Source organism: Chiloscyllium punctatum, chromosome 6, assembly GCF_047496795.1.
Source record: "Chiloscyllium punctatum isolate Juve2018m chromosome 6, sChiPun1.3, whole genome shotgun sequence".
NCBI classification, from domain to species: domain Eukaryota; kingdom Metazoa; phylum Chordata; class Chondrichthyes; order Orectolobiformes; family Hemiscylliidae; genus Chiloscyllium; species Chiloscyllium punctatum.
The window spans coordinates 14888522-14909538 of NC_092744.1; the positions used below are offsets into that span (position 1 = coordinate 14888522).

Genomic DNA, 21017 nt, shown 5'->3' on the forward strand with positions numbered 1-21017 from the left:
TTTGTACATACATCTGAGAGGGGGATTAGGGTACTCAGCAGTAATAGATCATGCTCCCGTCTTCTACTCCAATTCCACTCCTCCTAGCTCTGAGTTCCAGCCTGTGTTAAGTGTGTTCATCCCAATTATGTCAACTCTCAATTTGTATCAGGTATGAGCATAACGCATCTTCCTCAGATATTACAGAACATGCTGCTGTTAAATCCAATAACTTACTGATGGCAAGGTGGTGGTACGATGATATTGTAACCCAGAGGCCCAAGGTAATGCTTTGGGCATTAAATTCTACTTCTGGAGCTGCTAGAATTGAAATTAAATGGACTAAAATCTAGAACTGAAAGCTAGTCTTAGAAATGGTGCGTATGAAACTATTGTTGGTTGCTATTAAGACCCATCTGGTTCATTAATCCCCTTCAGAGAAAGGCAACGTCTGGCCCAGCAATGTGGTCGATTCTGGATTGTCCTTTGAAATGGTTCAAAACAAAACCTTTAGTTCGAGGAGAATTAGGACAATTGCTGGTTTTGTCACTGAAGTTTAGATCCCATGAAAGTATGGATCCAGGCAGTGGGCTGTGACGGGGGTCAATGAAATTGACTGTCCACCCTTTTTCCACAGTTACATTCATGTTTCGGTGTCTGTTGAGAGGGTGCACTTGGTGCCCGCCAACACAATTTAAAGATAAGTGGGCACTGCAGGGGCTGGAGTGCATCATCACACTGAATAGCCGTATTTTGATTTGACTTTTGAAGCTTCCACTTCCAGGTTTGTAAGCTTCCGATGACCATTTAATTTTGTTTTTGTTACAGTCCCAACCAGCGGCTGTTTAACAGGAATCAACGTTTTAAAGGAGTAGAAAAGAAACGTCGAAGAAGGTCGGTTTTATGGAGTGTGTTAAAGGATGAAAGGTTCTGGATTAAAGGATGAAGAGTCTTCCAGAGATTGGGACTGGCTGTGAGCGCCTCAGGCAGAATATTTAAAATTCAAGATGTTCAGGGATCTGGAATGCGAAGAATGTGGCTATCACATAGGCTTGTGGATTTTGGCAGATTATAACAACAGCAAAGAACTGGGCTATGGAGAGATTTGAAAACAAAAAGTATTTTCAAACTGAAGCACTACTTAACTGGGAGTAAATGTAGACACTGCCAGATCTGCTAAGTTCTTCCAGCAATTTCTGTTTTTGTTTCAGATCTCCAACATCCACAGTTCTTTGCTTTATTTCTGCTCCTGTGGGGTTTCTCCCCACAACAATTGAGGATCACTAACACCATCATTGAGGCTAGCTTTATATTCCAGATTTCCCAACTGAGTTAAAATTCCACCCTCTCTCACGTTCGATATGAACCCATATGCCAAGAGGATTAGAATGGACCCCTGGAGTGGGTGGGCAATGAAAATTGCTATCTTGATGTCGAGATCTTGACACTTCACAGGCCTTTTTTGGAATTTGAAAGAGGTGTTGGGGAATTGGGGGTAGCAGGGAGGATGCCTGACATCGGTTAACAATTCCTCAAGTTCCTAAGGGAATTTATTCAGGGGTTGATGTGGAGCAGAACTATTGAAAAGTTGTTCAAGCGTGCCTGTGCAGTCTCATGCATAGCTATCTGGCTTCATCATGGGTTTAAATAACTTCACAGGCAATGGCTTCATAAACCTGGAGTTGACTCTGGAGGTGACTTAATTAAAAACACTTCAGATTCTGAGGCGAAAAGTGTGGTGCTGGAAAAGCACAGCAGGTCTGGCAGCATCTGAGGAGTGGGGGAATCAACGTTTCAGGCATAAGCCCTTCATCAGGCATATGAGGACAGCGGTGGGGGTGGGGTGGGGAGGGATGCTGAGGTAGCTGGGAAGGAGATAGGCAGATGCAAGTGGGGGTGATGATGATAGATCAGAGGGAGGGTGGAGTGGATAGGTGGGAAGGGGGATAGACAGGTCGGACAATTCAAGAGGGCAGTGCTGGGTTGGAGGGTTGAATCTGGGATGAGGTTGGGGGGGGGGGGGGGGGGGGTGGAGGGGAGATGAGGAAACTGGTGAAGTCGACGTTGGAGGGTCCCAAGGTGGAAGATGAGGTATTCTTCCTCCAGACATCGGGTGGCTTGGATTTGGAGGCCCAAGACTTGCATATCCTTGGGGGAGTGGGAGAGGGAGTTGAAGTGGTCAGCTTGACCGAGTTGATATTACAAGCATTTTTCCTTTTAAAACTTAGAACCAGTGGCATCATTTAAAAATCAGGGCTCGCCCATTTAAGGCAAAGACGAGAGAACATTTTTTCTTTCAGAGGATTGAGAGCCTTTGAAGTTCTCTTGCTCAAAAGGCATCTGATGCAGAATCTTTAAATATTTTGAAGATTAGATTCCCTACAGTATGGAAACAGCCCGTTCAGCCCAACAAGTCCACACCAACCCTCCGAAGTGTAACCCACCCAGACCCTTTCCCCTAGCCTATATTTACCCCTGACTAATACACCTAACACTACGGGCAATTTAGCATGGCCAAGTCACCTGACCTACACATCTTTGGATTGTTGGAGGAAACTGGAGCACCCGGAGGAAACCCACGCAGACACAGGGAGAATGTGCTAACTCCACACAGACAGTCACCCAAGGCAGGAATCAAACCCAGGTCCCTGGCGCTGTGAGGCAGCAGTACTAACCACTGAGCCACCATGCCACCCTGTTTGTGCCCAAAACATTGATTCTCCTGCTCCTCGGATGCTGCCTGACCTGCTGTGCTTTTCTAGCGGCACAGTTTTTGAGTCTGAAGTCATAAGTATGCCAGACCATGTAAGTGCAGCAGATGTGTGGTAAATCCTTTGGGTTTTGAACAACAATTGAAAATAGTCGTCAATTCCAGATTTATTAGTGGAATTTAAATTCCATCAGCTTCTGTAGTCAGATTTAAACCCATGTCATCCGATCATTCATCTGGGCTTTTGGATTACTAGCCCAGTGACATTCCCACTTACTCACAATCTCTTTGGCATGGTCTCTAACATCGCACTGAGTTTGCTCCCTGGTTAATGAGGTGATGAATATTCAAAAATGATATCGCAGAATCAACACACTTGGTTCCCAAAATTCACTCTTCCATTGGAATCTGGAACTTGCTGTGGGATTGATTGACATATCCACAAAATGTCAAATCAAATGTTGGTGATGACACTTTACAATGTTCATTCTTTGCTTTCCTCTGGGGAAGCAGTTGGCTTTGGTGGGTTGAAGGGATCAAGCTGGATCTCCAATGATGGTGGTGGTAATGGGGGGGGGAGGGGTGGGGAGCAATTGTTGATCACACCAATTCTCAAATCAATTAATTAATTAATACTACAAGCTCACCTGTTGATGAATTTTTGTGGAAGATAACGAGATGGAGAGAAGAAAATTGGCTGAAGGTAAGGGCAAAACTAAGGAATTTCATGACAATTCTATGATTCATTCAGCTGCATTTGGAGAGAGCTACCAAAGATCTGGCAAACAAAATTACCTATTTCTACACTGGAACCATTCTATGATTCTAAATTTGGGTAATTATATGCTGGGGGGGTTAATTAACCTTGGACTCAGGAACAAGTTGGAGGCAATGGAATTGGCTGTTTGCTGCATAAAAAAACCAAACTTACTTTCTACTGAAATCAATGGAACACAGTTGGAGTGTTTAACAAGCAACCGGTTTGAGAGCTCCCATTTTACACGATCATTAGGGTTAAGATTACTCCATACAATTTCCTTTATTATTTGTGACAGTTAGAACCTTAGTTCTTTAAAATTGATGAAAATTATCATTCACAGCAGTTTTATTGCATGTGGTTCAGTCATCAATTGGAAACAATCTCCTTTCAAAAACTTCAGAAAGATTACTTTCCATCGCACAGAGTCCCATTAGGTCATTTTGTTTCTCCTATTCAACATAACTTCCATTTGTCATTAATTCACTTCAAAGTGCCCCTTTGAGACAGCTCTCTTGTAAATCGGCCATTAGAATTGTGTAGCTTGAAGATTACACTGACCGCATCTGTTTTTACAGTGTGTCAAACAATCCACTTGCCACGAATAAGCTACCCTTTCTTGTTTAGTATTTTTTAATTAACTTGCCTTACTGTTATTCACAAACCATGCCAGTCTTATCAAAGGACAATTGGCCAGAATGTAGAAGTGCTGATGAGCACAAAATGCGAGTCACCGGGCAGATTAGGATACCGAAAAATAAAGCAGGTCAAGTCAAAATACTGACTAAATTTAGTTTCGATTCATCTGCTGGTAAGAAGTCTTAATTTCTAAACTTTTTTGTGTAATCTCTGTTTTTGATCAAAATATGATGAACGTTATAATTTCATAGTGAACTAGTAGCATACATAAGACATGAATGAGGAATAGCAGCTAACTGCACATAATAGATGATTGTAACCTTTACAAAATTCATAACAAATAATATTCCCTCAGCAGAAACTCACACAGAAGTACAATACACTGTTTTATCAAGCCCTCTGTGCTAAGGGTTGTTGCTAATCGCTGAAGAATGTCAACTTGTTATAAAACCACTTGTACTAAATTTAAATTGAATTGGTGAAGCAACAAGAAAAATGTTCAACATATTTTAATGACCTGCACAACTTAAAAGTGCAGCGTGGCAATGCCCTATGCCCTGAAATATTAACCCACATGTATGGGTTATACTATGTTATAGTATGTGGAGGAGGGACCATAGAAAGCAAAGAAAAGGGTACAGTTTGCTGCACAATAGCAATGAGATTCAAGTTACATTGTAAAAGTTAAAACTCTATTACTATCACAAGACAGGTGGGTAAAGGCATTCACCCTACAAGATCCTGAAATATTCTGCTTTCCCCATCTGTCCTTAAGAAATAATTAGATTGGGTAGACCTTAATGCTGTCTCCAACATTAACCCTTTCAAAAGCACTAGCATATACAACAGTCTTTATAGAGTAATAGAGAGGTACAACACGGAAACAGACCCTTCAGTCCAACTCGTCCATGCTGACCAGATATCCTAAATTAATCTAGTCCCATTTGCCAGCATTTGGCCTGTATCCCTCTAAACCATATCTTTTCCCATCCAGATGCCTTTTAAATGTTGCAATTGTACCAGGCTCCATCACTTCCCCGGCAGCTCATTACATACATGCACAAGCCTCTGCATGGAAAAGTTGCCCCTTAGATCCCTTTTAAATCTTTCCCCTCTCACCCTAAACCAAAGCCCTCTAGTTCTGGACTCTCCCACCCCACGGAAAAGACTTTATCTATTTACCCTATCGATGCCCCTCATGATTTTGTAAACCTCTATTAGGTCAACCCCCTGCCTCCGATGCTCCAGGGAAAACAGCCCCAGCCTATTCAACTTCTCCCTATAGCTCAAATCCTCCAACCCTTGTAAATCTTTCCTGAACCCTTTCAAGTTTCACAACATCCTTCCTATAGGAGGGAGATCAGAATTGCACACAATATTCCAAAAGTGGCCGAACCAATGTCCTGTACAGCTGCAACATGACCTCTCAAGTCCTATGCTCAATGCTCTGACCAATAAAGGAAACCATACCAAACGCCTTCTTCACTAAACCATCTACCTGAGACTCTACTTTCAAGGAACTATGGACCTGCACTCCAAGGTCTCTTTGTTCAGCAACATTCCCCAGGACCTTACCACTATGTGTATAAGTCCTGCTCTGATTTGCCTTCTGAATTAACATTTTCCCTTTTACTTAGAGTCATAGAGTTGTACAACACTGAAACAGAATCTTCTGTCCATGCTGACCAGATGTCCTAACCTTATCTAGTCCCATCAGCCAGTATTTGGTCCATATCCCTCTAAACCCTTCCTATTCAGATGCCTTTTAAATATTGTAACTGTAGCAGCCCCCACCACTTCCTTTGGCAACAGACCATACACGCTCCACCCTCTGCATGAAAAAGTTAAACCTTAGGTCTCTTTTAAATCTTTCCCCTCTCATCATAAACCTATGCCCTCTAGTTTCTGACTCCCCTAGCCTGGAAAAAAAGACCTTCGCTATTTACTCTATCTATGCCCTTTCTGAATTTATAAACTCCTATAAGGTTGCGCCTCAGTGTCTGACGCTCCAGGGAAAATAGCCTCAGCCTCTCCCTGTAGCTCAAACCCTCCAACCCTGAAATATCCTCGTAAATATTTTCTGAACCCTTTCAAGTTTTCACAACATCTTTCCTGTAGCAGGGAGACCAGAATTGAATGTGGTATTCCAAAAGTAGTCCCACGAGTTTCTTGTACAGCTGCACCATGACCTTCCAACTCCTAAATCAATGTTCAATAATAATACTCAATACTATTGATACAAGTTTATCACACCAAAACATTTCAACTAAACATGCATGAAATGAACATGCAATTAACAACAGGTGGCAATAGATGTTCAGAGAGAACATGAAGTAAGACATAATTTTTCACTCCAAATGAGAAACCCTGAGTTATATTGGTCTTTTCATTAATGATGGAGTGTTAAACTGTCACAATCATGGCAGGCAAGGATGGATTATATAGTTTTCTCAGTAGTGAGTGTTCACCTAGCCACCAATACACAAATCCGAGATTGATAGATTCTTGTTGTATAGATTCTTGTTGTCTAGAGGAATTAAGGGCTACGGGGAGAACGCTGGTAAGTGGAGCTGAAATGCGCATCAGCCATGATTGAATGGCGGAGTGGACTCGATGGGCCGAATGGCCTTACTTCCACTCCTATGTCTTATGGTCTTAAGTATAAAAGCAAATTACTGTGGATGCTGGAATCTGAAACCAAAAGAGAAAATGCTGGAAAATCTCAGTAGGTCTGGCAGCATCTGTAAGAAGAGAAAAGAGCTGACGTTTCGAGTCTAACTGACCCTTTGTCAAAGCTTTGGACCACTGTAATAAAACAGAGAACTGTGGATGTTGGAGATCTGAAACAAAAACAGGAATTGCTGGAGAAACTCAGCAGGTCTGGCAGCATCTGTGAGGAGAAAACAAAATGTTAATAATTTGAGTCTGGTGACTCTTCATCAGAACTGTGAAGTGTGACTGGACTAGAAACATTAACTCTGCTTCCTCTGCTTCCTGGCACAGAAGCTGCCAGAGCTGCTGAGTTTTTCCAGTGATTTCTGCTTTTGTTCCAGATTAGTGGGCGGCATGGTGGCACAGTGGTTAGCACTGCTGCCTCACAGCGCCGGAGACCCGGGTTCAATTCCCGCCTCAGGCGACTGATTGTGTGGAGTTTGCACATTCTCCCCGTGTCTGCGTGGGTTTCCTCCGGGTGCTCCGGTTTCCTCCCACACTCCAAAAATGTGCCGGTCAGGTGAATTGGCTAAGCTAAATTGCCCGTAGTGTTAGGTAGGGGTAGATGTAGATGTAGGGGTATGGGTGGGTTACGCTTCGGCGGGGCGGTGTGGACTTGTTGGGCCGAAGGGCCTGTTTCCACACTGTAAGTAATCTAATCTAATTAGTAAAATCTGGAATTATAAGCTTCGTTTAGAGATGGTGACCATGAAATTGTCAAGATTTGTTGCAAAATCCCATCTGTTTCACTGATCTCCTTTAGGGAATAAAATCTGCTGTTCTTACCTGGTCTGACCCACATGTGACTCCATTCCTACAATAATGCAGTTGCCTCTCAATTGCCCTCTGTAATGGCTGAGCAAGCCACTCAAGTTTAAGAACAATTAGAGATTGTTTATTATTATTTTATTATTCCAATTTAAGATGACAGAAGGGCATACATGAACCAAAATATTCATTCACGATTCATTGATGTAGAATTCATTTGTGTATTAAAGTGAGAAATAGTTTCACACCTGGGAAATATCTTTCCCAAATTGAAATATGATTAATATGAGAGGTAAATTTCAAAAGATTATGTGAAGGAACATAAATAGTTTAACTTAAATAACAAAGTCCCAGCTTCATCTGCTGCTGACTTGAGGCCATTGTTGATGGAAATTTAAATTGGCGATAAATTAATGTTTAAAAAAATTAATTACAAAGGATTACTTATTTGCAGAATACTAGACCTTTTGGAGTACTTTTCCATGCTGAATACTTGAACTAAATACAGTAAAGATATTTCTAATAAAAGCAAAGTACAGATCGTTCCACTCTAACATGCGTTTCATTAATATGAATTTGCTATAACACGAATGACGAATTTGGGACACTGTTTCTAAAGCACGAAATTTTAAAGCGTGCATTGATTATAATGAGATTCCTGCCCCATTAGTTCAAATGGTGCAGATATTATACAATTTCTTTTAACACGGGGTTGCGTGAGAATAGAACTATCGTGTGATAGCAGAACCGACTGTACTGCACATCCAAACAAGTGTCATATCAAATTTGAAACGTTAACTTTTGTTCTTTTCTTCGCATATGCCAGACCTACTGAGTTTCTCCAGCACTTTCTGTTTTTTGTGAAACATATTTCTAAAGCCGCTGAGAGTTTTGGGTCTTTGAGAAATAGAATTTGTGCCAGCTCAGTTTGCTTGGTCATTCTTTAGCTCTTAAATCAGAACACTGCCGCATCCAGCTTGAGCACACTTGATTCTAAGGAAATACTGCATTGCCATTTCTTTGCAAGTAATATTAATCAAATCTGTCTAATCTGTTGAGTGTTTGGATGTTTGAGGTCCTATGATACTGTTTGAAAGAGATTAAAGGGTTATTCTGGTCAACAGTCCTCCCGTAAACCACCTATAAAGCAGATTTATTGCGGAACATTTTGTTATGATTTAAAGGGCACTGCAGTGTACCAAACAAGCAACATCTTTGCTTACATGTCAGTATTGACTGCAGTTCAGAATGGCTTGAGGGGTATAATGCAGAGTTGTGAAAATGCACATTTGTTTCCATGGATAACTCTACTTTAAGGTTACAGTGTCGAGTTTACAAAAACAAGGGATTTAATTGATGTATGACTTGCTGCTGTACTTCAAATTATGCAACAATAGTCATTGGCTCAAAACGACCTAACTAACCTGGAGAGATCACTTGTAGATGGACCGAGTGACCCCTCTGATTTCCTCCGAGACTTCGGTTAGCCAATTGCTAAATTTCAAGGGATACTTCATTGTAAACCTAACTTGAGGGATTTGGCTGTGAGCAGCTAATTCTGCATCACGTTTCTGTGCTTGCAAGCTTAATGGTCTTTATTGCCTCCAGCACTTAATCTCTCCAAAGGGAATATTTTTCCTGAGTGATCTGAATTTTGATGACCTGTGAACATCTGCTTGGCATTTCCAAAGCAATTCTAAAGTCAATTTGGTAACCTCAATTTACTGAGTTAAGTACTTTGTTGCAATAAGCTTTTGTAACCCTTCTTGCAAGTTAATGGATTTACTCAGGCCCCCTTCAATGAAGTATTTTTAAAAGGAAACTTTTCGCCAAAGGAGCAGAATGGTTCACTTTGCCATTGCTGACAGCAGAATTGCTATTATTTTTATATTGCAGACAATGTGCCATAGTATAAATACATAACTAAAAACCTGTTTTTCTAAATTGATTAAAGTAAAATCAACAGGGAAAACTGCAAGGTGATATAATGGGAAATTGCATTTGAACTCAGGCCAGATCTAGGAGATGCAATTCTACTTTTTGACTGATGTGTTTGTATTTAATTCTGCAAATAGAAGCTAAATACCTTGGAGTTAAAGGTAAGTGGACAAACATGTGTTGTGACTGAATCAATTAAATTTATTAAAATATATGTGCTTTTAATTTAATTTTATATTTGTATCAAAAGAGGTTTTTTTATTCATCCATGGGACTGAGCCAGCACTTCTTGCCCATCCCTTCAGAAGGTGATGGTGTGCTGCCCTCTTGAACTGCTGCAGTCTGTGTGTTGTTGGTAAACCCATAATGCCCTTAAGGGAGGGAATTCCAGAACTTTGACCTAACAACACTAGAAGGAACAGCAGTATATTCCAAATCAGGATTTAAGTGGCTTGGAGAGAAACATGAAGGTGATAGTGTCCCCATGTATCTGCTGCCCTTGTCCTTCTGGATGGTAGAGGTTGTGGGTTTAGAAGGTGTTACCCAAGAAACCTTAGTAAATTTCTGTAGTGTATCTTGTAGATGATACACACTGCTGCTACTGAGCGTTGGTGGTGAAGGGACTGGATGTTTGTCGACGTGGTGCCAATCAAATAGGCTGCTTTGTCCTGGATGATGTCAAGCTTGAGTATTGTTGGAGCTGCACTCATCCAGGCAAGTGGGGAGTATTCCAACACAGTCCTGACTTGTGCATTGTAGATGGTGGATTACGTTTTGGGGGAACTCACCCATGAGATGAGTTATCCACTGCAGGATACCTTGCCTCTGACAGTTTTGTGACTATCCAGGTCAGTTTTTATTTAGATTATATGGAAACATGCCATTCGGCCCACTAAGTCCACACTGACCCTCCGAAGAGTAAACCACCCAGATCTATTCCCCTACATTTACCCCTGACTAATACACCTAACACAATGGGCAATTTAGCCTGACAAATTCACCTGGCTTGCACATCCTTGGATTGTGGGAGGAAACCGGATCAATCAGAGGAAACCCTTGCAGACACGGGGTGAATGTGCAAACTCCAAACAGACAGTAGCCCGAGGCAGGAACTGAACCCAGGTCACGGGCGCTGTGAGGCAGCAGTGCTAACCATTGAACCACCATGCCGCTGTTTTTGATCAATAGTATTCCCAGGATGTTGATGATGGGGTTCCAGGTTAACACCATTGAATATCAAGTGATAATGTTTAGATTCACTCTTATTAGAGATAGTCATTGCCTGGCACTTGTGTTGCACACATGTTACTTGTCGCTTTTCAGCTCGAGCCTGGATATTTGGACATGGACTGCTTCAGTATCTGAGGAGTTGCAAATGATGCTGAACATTGTGCAATCATTAGCGAATATCTGACCTTATGATGGAGGGAAGGTAATTGATGAAGACAGTTGGGCCTTAGACACTACCCCGAGGAATTCCTGCAGAGGCATTTTAAGAGGTGAGATGACAGACCAACCCTGCAACGCCCGATTCTACCTCCTTCCCAAGATCCACAAGCCTGACCACCCTGGCCGACCCATTGTCTCAGCATGCTCCTGCCCCACCAAACTCATCTCCACCTACCTTGATATTGACCTATCCCCCCCAGTCCAGGAACTCCCCACATACATTTGAGACACCACCCACGCCCTCCACCTCCTCCAAGACTTCAGTTTCCCCGGACCCCAACGCCTCATCTTCACTATGGATATCCAATCCCTCTACACCTCCATCCGCCATGACCAGGGCCTCCAAGCCATCCATTTCTTCCTCTCCCGACATCCCCACCGGTACGCTTCCACCGACACTCTCATTCGTTTGGCTGAACTGGTCCTCACCCTTAACAATTTCTCCTTCAAATCCTCCCACTTCCTCCAGACCAAAGGGGTAGCCAGGGGCACCTGTATGGGCCCCAGCTATGCCTGTCTCTTTGTTGGCTATGTCGAACAGTTGATCTTCCGTAATTACACCGGCACCACTTCCCACCTCTCCCTCCGCTACATTGATGACTGCATTGGCGCCACCTCGTGCTCCTGAGAGGAGGTTGAGCAATTCATCAACTTCACCAACACATTCCACCCTGACCTTAAATTTACCTGGACCATCTCTGACACCTCCCTCCCCTTCTTGGACCTCTCTATCTCCATTAATGATGACCAACTTGACACTGGCATTTTTTACAAACCCACAGACTCCCACAGCTACCTGGATTACACCTCTTCCCACCCTACCTCCTGCAAAAATGCCATTCCATATTCCCAATTCCTCCACTCTGCCGTATCTGCTCCCAGGAGGACCAGTTCCACCACAGAACACACCAGATGGCCTCCTTCTTTAGAGTCCACAATTTCCCTTCCCACGTGGTTAAAGATGCCCTCCAACACACCTTGTCCACATCCCACCCCTCCAAACATAACAAGGATAGAACCCCCCTGGTGCTCACCTTCCACCCTACCAACCTTTGCATAAACCACATCATCCGCCGACATTTCCGCTACCTCCAAACAGACCCCACCACAAGGGATATATTTCCCTCCCCACCCATTTCCGCAAAGACCGTTCCCTCTGTGACTACCTGGTCAGGTCCACGCCCCCAGCAACCCACTTTCCCTTCCTGGCACCCTCCCCTGCCACTGCAGGAATTACAAACCTGTGCCCACACCTCCTCCCTCACCTCGATCCAAGGCCCTAAAGGAGCCTTCCACATCCAAAGTTTTACCTGCACATCCACCAAAATCATTTATTGTATTCGTTGCTCCCGAAGCAGTCTCCTCTATATTGGGGAGACTGGATACCTCCTAGCAGAGCGCTTTAGGGAACATCTCTGGGACACCCACACCAATCAACCCCACCGCCCCGTAGCCCAACATTTCAACTCCCCCTCCCACTCTGCCGAGGAATTGCAGGTCCTGGGCCTCCTCCACCGCCGCTCCCTCACTACCCGATGCCTGGAGGAAGAACGCCTCACCTTCCACCTCGGAACACTTCAACCCCAGGGCATCAATGTGGACTTCACCAGTTTCCTCATTTCCCCTTCCCCCACCTCATCCCAGCTCCAACCTTCCAGCTCAGCACTGTCCCCATGACTTATCCTACCAGCCTATCTTTCTTTCCACCTATCCGCTCCACCCTCCTCTCTGACCTATCACCTTCATCCCACCCCCATTCACCCATTGTACTCTTTGCTACCTTCCCCCACCCTCCTCTCTGACCTATCACCTTCATCCCCACTCCCATTCACCTATTGCACTCTGTGCTACTTTCTCCCCATCCCCACCCCCCTCTCATTTATCTCTCCACCCTTCAGACACCCTGCCTTATTCCTGATGAAGGGCTTTTTCCCGAAACGTCGATTTTCCTGCTCCTTGGATGCCGCTTGACCTGCTGTGCTTTTCCAGCACCACTCTAATCTAGACTCCAAAATCCACAGCCATTTTGCTTTGTGCCAGATATGACTCCAACCAATAGAAAGCTTCCTCCCCTGATTCCCATGGATTCCAGTTTTGCTGGGGTTCCTTGATGCCACCCTCGGTCAAATGCGCCCTTGATGTCAAGGGCAGTAACTCTCACCTCACTTTTGGAACAGTCTCCGAATGGCCATTTTTAATTAGGTTGAGTTTGGTTTATGGCTCTGCCAAATGAAGATTAAAATGTGTGGAGTTCTTGTGGCCTAGTGGCAGTGAAAGAGCCTTCAGGCCAGAGAGACTGGGTTCAGGTCAAACCTGTCCCATAGAGGTGTGCCAACATGTATTTGAACAAGTTGTTTAAAAATAATTATGAAAATATACATGATAGGGTTTTGTGGCACATTGTTGGTGTTCCTGGGCTAGAAGATCAAGATTCATCCTGGAATCACAGAATTGTTACATTGCCAAAGGAGGCCATTCAGTCCATCACGCCAGCACCCATTCTATTCCCTAGTGCTAATCTTCTGCCTTTTTCTCCCATCTCTACACTCAATTTTTATTCAAATAATCATTCACTCACAATGAATGTGCGTCATTACATGTCTGAGCAGGTTGATCAAACACAAATTAAATCTTATCCAGAAAAGTCAGAGAGAAGGGAAGAAGGTTTCATGGTATGTGGTTGGTTGAAACAAAACTGTAACTTCAAAGTGTATAGAGTTGCAGCACAGATACAGACCCTTCGGTCCAACTAGTCCATGCCAATCATAATCTCAAACTAAACTAGTCCCACTTGCCTACGTCTGGTACATATCCCTCCAAACATTTCTTATTCAACTACTTATTCAAATATCTTTTAAACGCTGTTGCTGTACCTGCATCCACCACTTCTCCTGGAAGTTCATTCCACATATGAACCACTGTGTAAAAATAATTGCTCCTCATGACTTTTTAAAAATCTTTCTCCTCGCACCTTAAAGATATGCTCCCTATTCTTGAAATCCCCCACTCTAAGGAAAAGACACCTGCTATTTAGCCTATCCATATTCCTCATGATCTTATAAAACTCCATAAAGGTCACCCCTCAACCTCCCAAACTCCAGTGAAATAAAGTCCCAGTCCATTCAGCCTCTCCATATAAATCAAGCCGTCCATTCCTGGCAACATCCTGGGAAATCTCTTTTGAATCTCTCTGTCCAACTTCACACTGTCCTTCCTATAAGCCTGAGCTTTGGTTAAAGCATTGGACGTCAAGTGAATAACTTGGTGTAATGAGTCCCTCCCAAGTCACTCTAATCTTTGGGAAAAAGGAATGAGTCAACACCACAAAACCAGTCAAACACTCAGCATGAGGTTCACTCAGGCAGGGCACACGGATGATGGTGAGAGAATCATGATAGTGGGCTGAAGGGATGTTATGGGGGGGGGGGGATGTAGGCAAGTGGCTGTTGTGATGATAACAGGTTTTTACATGTTAGAGGAAATGGGCAGCTGAGGTAAGGGATGTAACCCTTACCAACTAAGTTCGTGAGCAATTAAATCTCCCCAGGGTTACCTCCCCTCCAGGGTTACCACCCCCTTCCCCCCCCCACCCCCATTTCCAATTTGAGCAGCATTTCAGAACTGCTCTCAATGTGACACCCACCAAAAGCTGGTCAGATCTTAATTAATGGAACCAAAGAAAAGTAGTGCTATAGAAAGAGGCTCTTCTGCCTATCCTGTCTGTGGTGACTGAATAACCTGGTTGCCCATTCTAATCCTATTTTCCAGTGACTGGTCTGTGTGATATTAAAGAGTTAATTTGCTCTGCTAACCTGCAAGAAATTGAATACCCCGGGGGCAGGGTGGGATGTCTCTGTTCTACAGGAAGAAGGTAAGTGAATTTACATTCCCATCCCTTGCCATTCAGAGCCATTTACATTGTCATCATCTCCTATTCAGAAATCAATAAGAACATTACAGTTGGAATCCTGACCACACCCTATAGTTACAAAAGGAATGATCCATAACAGATTTGACCATTAAAAGATGATTTACATTACATTGTTTCTGAAGGTGATGTGGTCACTGCATTGTGTGCTGAGTGACATGTGCAGTAGATGTGATCTATATGGACTTCAGTAAGGCGTTCGACAAGGTTCCCCATGGGAGACTGATTAGCAAGGTTAGATCTCACGGAATACAGGGAGAACTAGCCATTTGGATACAGACCTGACTCGAAGGTAGAAGACAGAGGGTGGTGGTGGAGGGTTGTTTTTCAGACTGGAGGCCTGTGACCAGTGGAGTGCCACAAGGATCGGTGCTGGGTACACTACTTTTTATCATTTACATAAATTATTTGGATGTGAGCATAAGAGATACAGTTAATACGTTTGCAGATGACACCAAAATTGGAGGTGTAGTGAACAATGAAGAAGATTACCTCAGATTACAACAGGACCTTGACCAGATGGGCCAATGGGCTGAGAAGTGGCAGATGGAGTTTAATTCAGATAAATGCGAAGTGCTGCATTTTGGGAAAGCAAATCTTAGCAGGACTTATACACTTAATGGTAAGGTCCTAGGGAGTGTTGCTGAACAAAGAGATCTTGGAGTGCATGTTGCGGCTGTACAGAACATTGGTTAGCCCACTGTTGGAATATTATGTGCAATTCTGGTCTCCTTCCTATCAGAAAGATGTTGTGAAACTTGAAAGGGTTCAGAAAAGATTTACAGGGATGTTGCCAGATTTGAGCTATAGGGAGAGGCTATCCTATATTTACCCCTGACTAATGCATGTAATCTACACATCCCTGAACATAATGGGCAATTTAGCATCGCCAATCCACCTTACCTGCACATCTTTGGACTGTGGGAAGAAACTGGAGCACCTGGAGGAAATCCACACAGACACGGGGAGAATATGCAAACTCCACACAGACAGTTATCTGAGGGTGGAATCGAACCCGGTCCCTGGCGCTGTGAAGCAGCAGTGCTAACTACTTAGCCACCGTGCCGCCCCTCTGTTCCTTCCCATAACTGTTTCCTCTCGGACGCAAGCCAACGTGGGAAAGTTTTGGAAGCTGAAGAGGGCCTCAAGTTTCATAGAATCATAGAATTCTTACAGTGTGGAAGCAGGCCATTTGGCCCATCGAGTCCACACCAACCGTCCAAATAACATTCCAGTTAAATTCAGTCACCCTTTCTGTTTCCTCTAACCCTGCAGTTCCCATGTCTAATCCAACAATCCTGCACATCCCTGAACACTATGGGCAATTTAGTGAAGCCAATCCATTCTCGGACTGAGGGGGGAAACTGGAGCACTCGGAGGAAACCCACTTTTGGTTTGACCCTTTCTCTTGTGGGGTCAAGAGCAACAGGACTACTTCTGTGGGCTACAATGAGAATTTATGTCTCCTTAATCTGAATCCACTCCACCTGCTACACCATCCATGACAACCACACACCCCCACCACACACACAGAAGGGCGGTAGTATCTGTCCTTACATCTGGCCTAGACATGACCCCAGATACACAGTAATGTGGTTAAACAGTAAAATAAACAAAGAACTACAGGTGCCAGAAATCTGAAACAAAACAGAAATTGTTAGAGAAACTCAGCAGGTCTGGCAGCACCTGTGGAGAGATAAAAACAATGACTGCAGATGCTGGAAACCAGATTCTGGATTAGTGGTGCTGGAAGAGCACAGCAGTTTAGGTAGCATCCAAGTAGCTACTTGGATGCTGCCTGAACTGCTGTGCTCTTCCAGCACCACTAATCCAGAATGTGGAGAGATAAAGCAGAGTTAACATTTCGAGTCCAATGACCCTTCTTCAGAACCTGAACTGAATAGGACCCAAAATGTTAACTCTGCTTTCTCTCTCCACAGATGCCGCCTGACCCGCTGAGTTTCTCCAGCAATTTCTGCTTTTGTTTCAACAATGTAGTTGAATCTTAGCAAACCCCCTGAAATAGCTGAATAAGACTTTGAGCTCAAGAGTAATTAGGGATGGGCAATTAATACTGGCCTTGCCAGTGACACCGTGAAAGAATTTTCAAAAGCCTCAAAGACTGGTTAGATTTTGTCTTCTGTAGCTACATTTCACCTGGTGAAGGACTCAGCAACAGGACAGTATACAACACATTGGTGTTATGTGGCACAATGCCCGATCATTGGTTCGTTCAGTTAGTTTCACAGTCGGTTTGCAATGTTGCAACAGTGTGGGTTCAATTCCTGCACTGGCTGTGGTCATTATAAAGGTTTCTCCTTCTCAACCTCTCACCTGAGGTGTGGGAACCTTCAGGGTAAACCAGCACCGGTTTGTATGTCTAATTGGTTTGATCAGACTATAACTCTGTACCAGGATCTCCAATGTGTGCAGTCCTCACTTTCGCCTATAGCTCTGTACTGCTGAGGCCATTATTCCTACTTTCACCACGTCCTTCATATTAATCTCATGAAAGCTGGGATCTGTTACTAAATTAAATGAAATTGATATCTGAGTGATTGGAATGGCGGAACAGAATACCCACATGTTATCTGCAGGCTCCTTCCTCCCAAGCCGCACTCCCGAAGTCGCTGTCCGTGGAAAAGCCCGTAGCTGATCCGCCCGATGAATTTTTCCAGTTCGCTGCCTGAGGCATTGACGAGCTGGGCGCCAGTCTGACACAGGACAGTAGCTTCTGCCCAGCTGGGAGTGCCCAGGGCCAGGGCGGCAGTCAGAGCAGAGGCCAAGCTCAGCAAACCAGCTCCGCACAGAGTCACCTTCTTCTGGAGGCTGGGCATCTCGAGCAAAGAGCTCCCAGACACTGTAGCACAGACTCAGAGCGATGGACACTCTCTCTAAAAATCATTCATTCATTGCATAGCCCTCTCCTTACACCCAGCAGGGGGCACTTCATTCCAACTGTTTCCAAAAGATGGTTTAAAAACTCCACTCGAATATTAACAGGAATGCTCCAGGAGTTAGCGGAACTCATCCAGATAACAACAACAAACCCTTCCTGCGATTCCCCCGTTTACCAGCCACAAAGCTGCTCCCTGGTGACACTGTCTCTGTGTAATGTGATAAGGCTGTCTTTGTTCTCCTGGTCTTTCCCCCAGTGCTGGGCCCCTGCCCTCCGTCTGATTGGATCTCGCAGTCAGCTGGGGGGTGGGGGGGTAGGCTGGCGAGGGAGCTCCTTCATTCACCTAGCGCCCCGAACAACAACAGCAACTACTGCTGCGACAACAATTCCACCCATCCGTAATAACGAACAAAAGCAGAAATTGCTGGAGAAACTCAGCAGGTCTGGTAACATAGAGTCATACAGCAGGGAAACAGACCGTTCACCCCAACTCTTAAACTGAACTAATGCCTCTAATTTTGGCCCATCTCTTTCTAAACCTTTCCTATCCATGTACTCATCCAAATGTATTTCAAATGTTGTAACTGTACCCACCTCCACCACTTCCTCTGGCAGTTCATTCCATGTACGTAGCCCTTCCCTGTGTGAAAAAGTTGCCCCTTAGGTCCCTTGTAAATCTTTCCCCTCTCAACTTAAATCTATGCCCTCTAGTTTTGGACTCCCCCACTCTGGAGAAAAGACCTTGGCTATTCACCTTATCTATGCCCCTCATGATTTGACAAACCTCTATAAGGTCACCCTTCAACCTCCTGCACTTCAAGGAAAAAAGATCCAGCCTATTCAGCCTTTTCTTATAACTCAAACCCTCCAGTTTCGGTAACAGCCTTGTAAATCCTTTTTGCACCCCTTCCAGTTTAATAACATGTCATAGAGTCATAGAACTGTACAGCACAGAAACAGACCCTGTGGTCCAACCTCTCCTGGATTAGTGGTGCCGGAAGAGCACAGCAGTTCAGGTAGCATCCAAGTACTACAACCTCTCCTGGCTGACCAGATATCCCAATTTGACCTAGTCCCACTTGGCCTATATCCTTCCAAGCCCTTTCTATTCATATGTCAAGATCAGAGTGGAAAAGCCCAGCAGGTCAGGCAGCGTCCGAGGAGCAGGAAAATCGATGTTTTAGGCAAAGCCCTTCATCAGGAATAAGGCTGGGAGCCTCGGGGGTAGCCTGAAAAGCCGATTTTCCTGCTCTTCTGATGCTGCCTGATCTGCTGTGCTTTTCCAGCACCACTCTGACCTTGACTCTGATCTCCAGCATCTGCAGTCCTCACTTTCTCCTTTCTATTCACCTACCCATCCAAATACCTTTTAAATGTTGTAATCGTACCAGCCTCCATTACATCCTCTGGCAGCTCATTCCATACTCGCACTACCCCCTGTGTGAAAAAAGTTATCCATCAGGTCCTTTTTAAATCTTTCCCCTCTCACCTTAAACCTTGGACTCCCCCACCCTGGGAAAAAGATTCACCCTATCCAGGCCCCTCACAATTTTATAAACCTCTGTCAGGTCACCCCTCAGCCTCCGACCCTCCAGGGAAAAAATTGGCCCAGCCTATTCAGCCTCTCCCAATAAAACCCAAACCATCCATTCCCGGCAACAACTTTGCAAATCTTTTCTGAACCTTCTCAAGTTAAACAACACCCTTCCTGTAGGAGGGCAACCAGAATTGAACACAGTGTTCTAAAAGCGATCTCACCAATGTCCTGTACAGCCACAACAATGCCACCTCAACTCTTCTACTCAGTGCTCAGGCCAATGAAGGCAAGTGTATCAAAAATGCCTTCTGAACCACCCTGTCTACCACTTGAGCAGAGAAAGCAGAGTTAATCTCTCAGGTGCAATGACCCTTCTTCAAAACATTTTAAATAACTTGCTCAACATTCTCAATAACCTGCATGCACCTTGTTAATGAGAGAAATTTTTGGGAGTCAGCTGAGTCATTTGCTGAACATCCTAAATAACTTCTGAAGGAGAATCACTGCAGCCGTGGCTGTACTTTCTCTCTCCACAGATGCTGCCAGAGCTGCTGAGTTTCTCCAGCAATTTCTGCTTTTCGTTTCCAGATTTACAGCATCTGCAGTTCTCTGTTTTATCCGAAATAACGCCACTCTTCTCAAATACTGCTCTGGATCCCCCATATGGCCCTGTGTGAATTTCCAGTCACATTACTGTTTCCTGTAAATTTCAGCCAACGCCCCGTCAAAACTTTGCCGAAAATAACAAAACAAAACTTGCATTCCCAGCAGATTGCAATCGAACAGTGAGTCTGCTTCATGACACCTCTGAAAATTCAAAGCCTCCCTGATGTTTAAACAGGGCACAATGATCCCCAGAAAGGAAGCAGCAAGAGATCTAAAAATAAAATATGAGGAGATTGCAAATTGCTATTTGATTTGAACACACTATTTCAGAACCAAAGTGGTGGAAAGCAACCATTTATCACAGGCTATATAGCACGGAAACAGACCCTTTCGTGCAACTTGCCTGAGATGACCAGATATCCCAATCTGACCGAGTCCCATTTGCCAGCATTTGGCCCATATCCCTCTAAACCCTTCCTATTCAAATACCCATTCAGATGCCTTTTATACGTCGTCATTGTATCAGCTTCCACCTCTTCCTCTGGCAGCCTGTTCCACACATGCACAATCCTCCCAACCAGAAGGTCCAACTGCCCCAGCCATGTGTTAATACATTGGTGAAAGATTAGGATTGGTTAAATTCCTGACACATCCAGGGCAGGTAAGGACCTTAAAATCAGGATGCTGGAAATCTGAATTTTATAAAGATATGCTGGATGAATTCAGCAGAAGAAGAGTCATACTGGACTTGAAATGTTTGCTCTGCTTCTCTGTCAGAGTGCCTGATTTTCCAGCACCTTCGGTTGTTATTTCAGGTAAGGAACTGGTTTGATTTTCACCTTCCTCCCAATAGGAGGCATTGATGAGGACTTGTGGGTACACTGTAGCCATGGTAGACAGAGAGTGTGTTGGCTGGCCAACCGATCCAGCCATATCCTGGATAACATAAATGAAGAAACATAGAAAACAGGAATGGGAGGAGGCCATTCAGCCCTTCAAGTCCGCTCCATCATTCAACATTGTTATGGTTGATCTTCCAACTCAGTACACTGTTCTTGCTTTCTGCTTATAGCCTTTGATACCTTTATCCCTCAG

The 21017-nt window shown here is 44.2% G+C and overlaps 1 protein-coding gene across 1 annotated transcript in view; it reads right to left on the bottom strand.

Annotated features, from left to right (window-relative positions):
* The window catches only part of clrn1 (clarin 1), a 29872-nt gene extending 11835 nt beyond the window's left edge, over positions 1-18037 (bottom strand). Inside the window, exon 1 of the mRNA XM_072572050.1 lies at positions 17465-18037. Coding sequence (XP_072428151.1) covers positions 17465-17717 — 253 coding nt within the window. The 5' untranslated portion in view covers positions 17718-18037. The remainder of the gene's footprint in view (positions 1-17464) is intronic.
* Positions 18038-21017: the final 2980 nt, after the last annotated feature.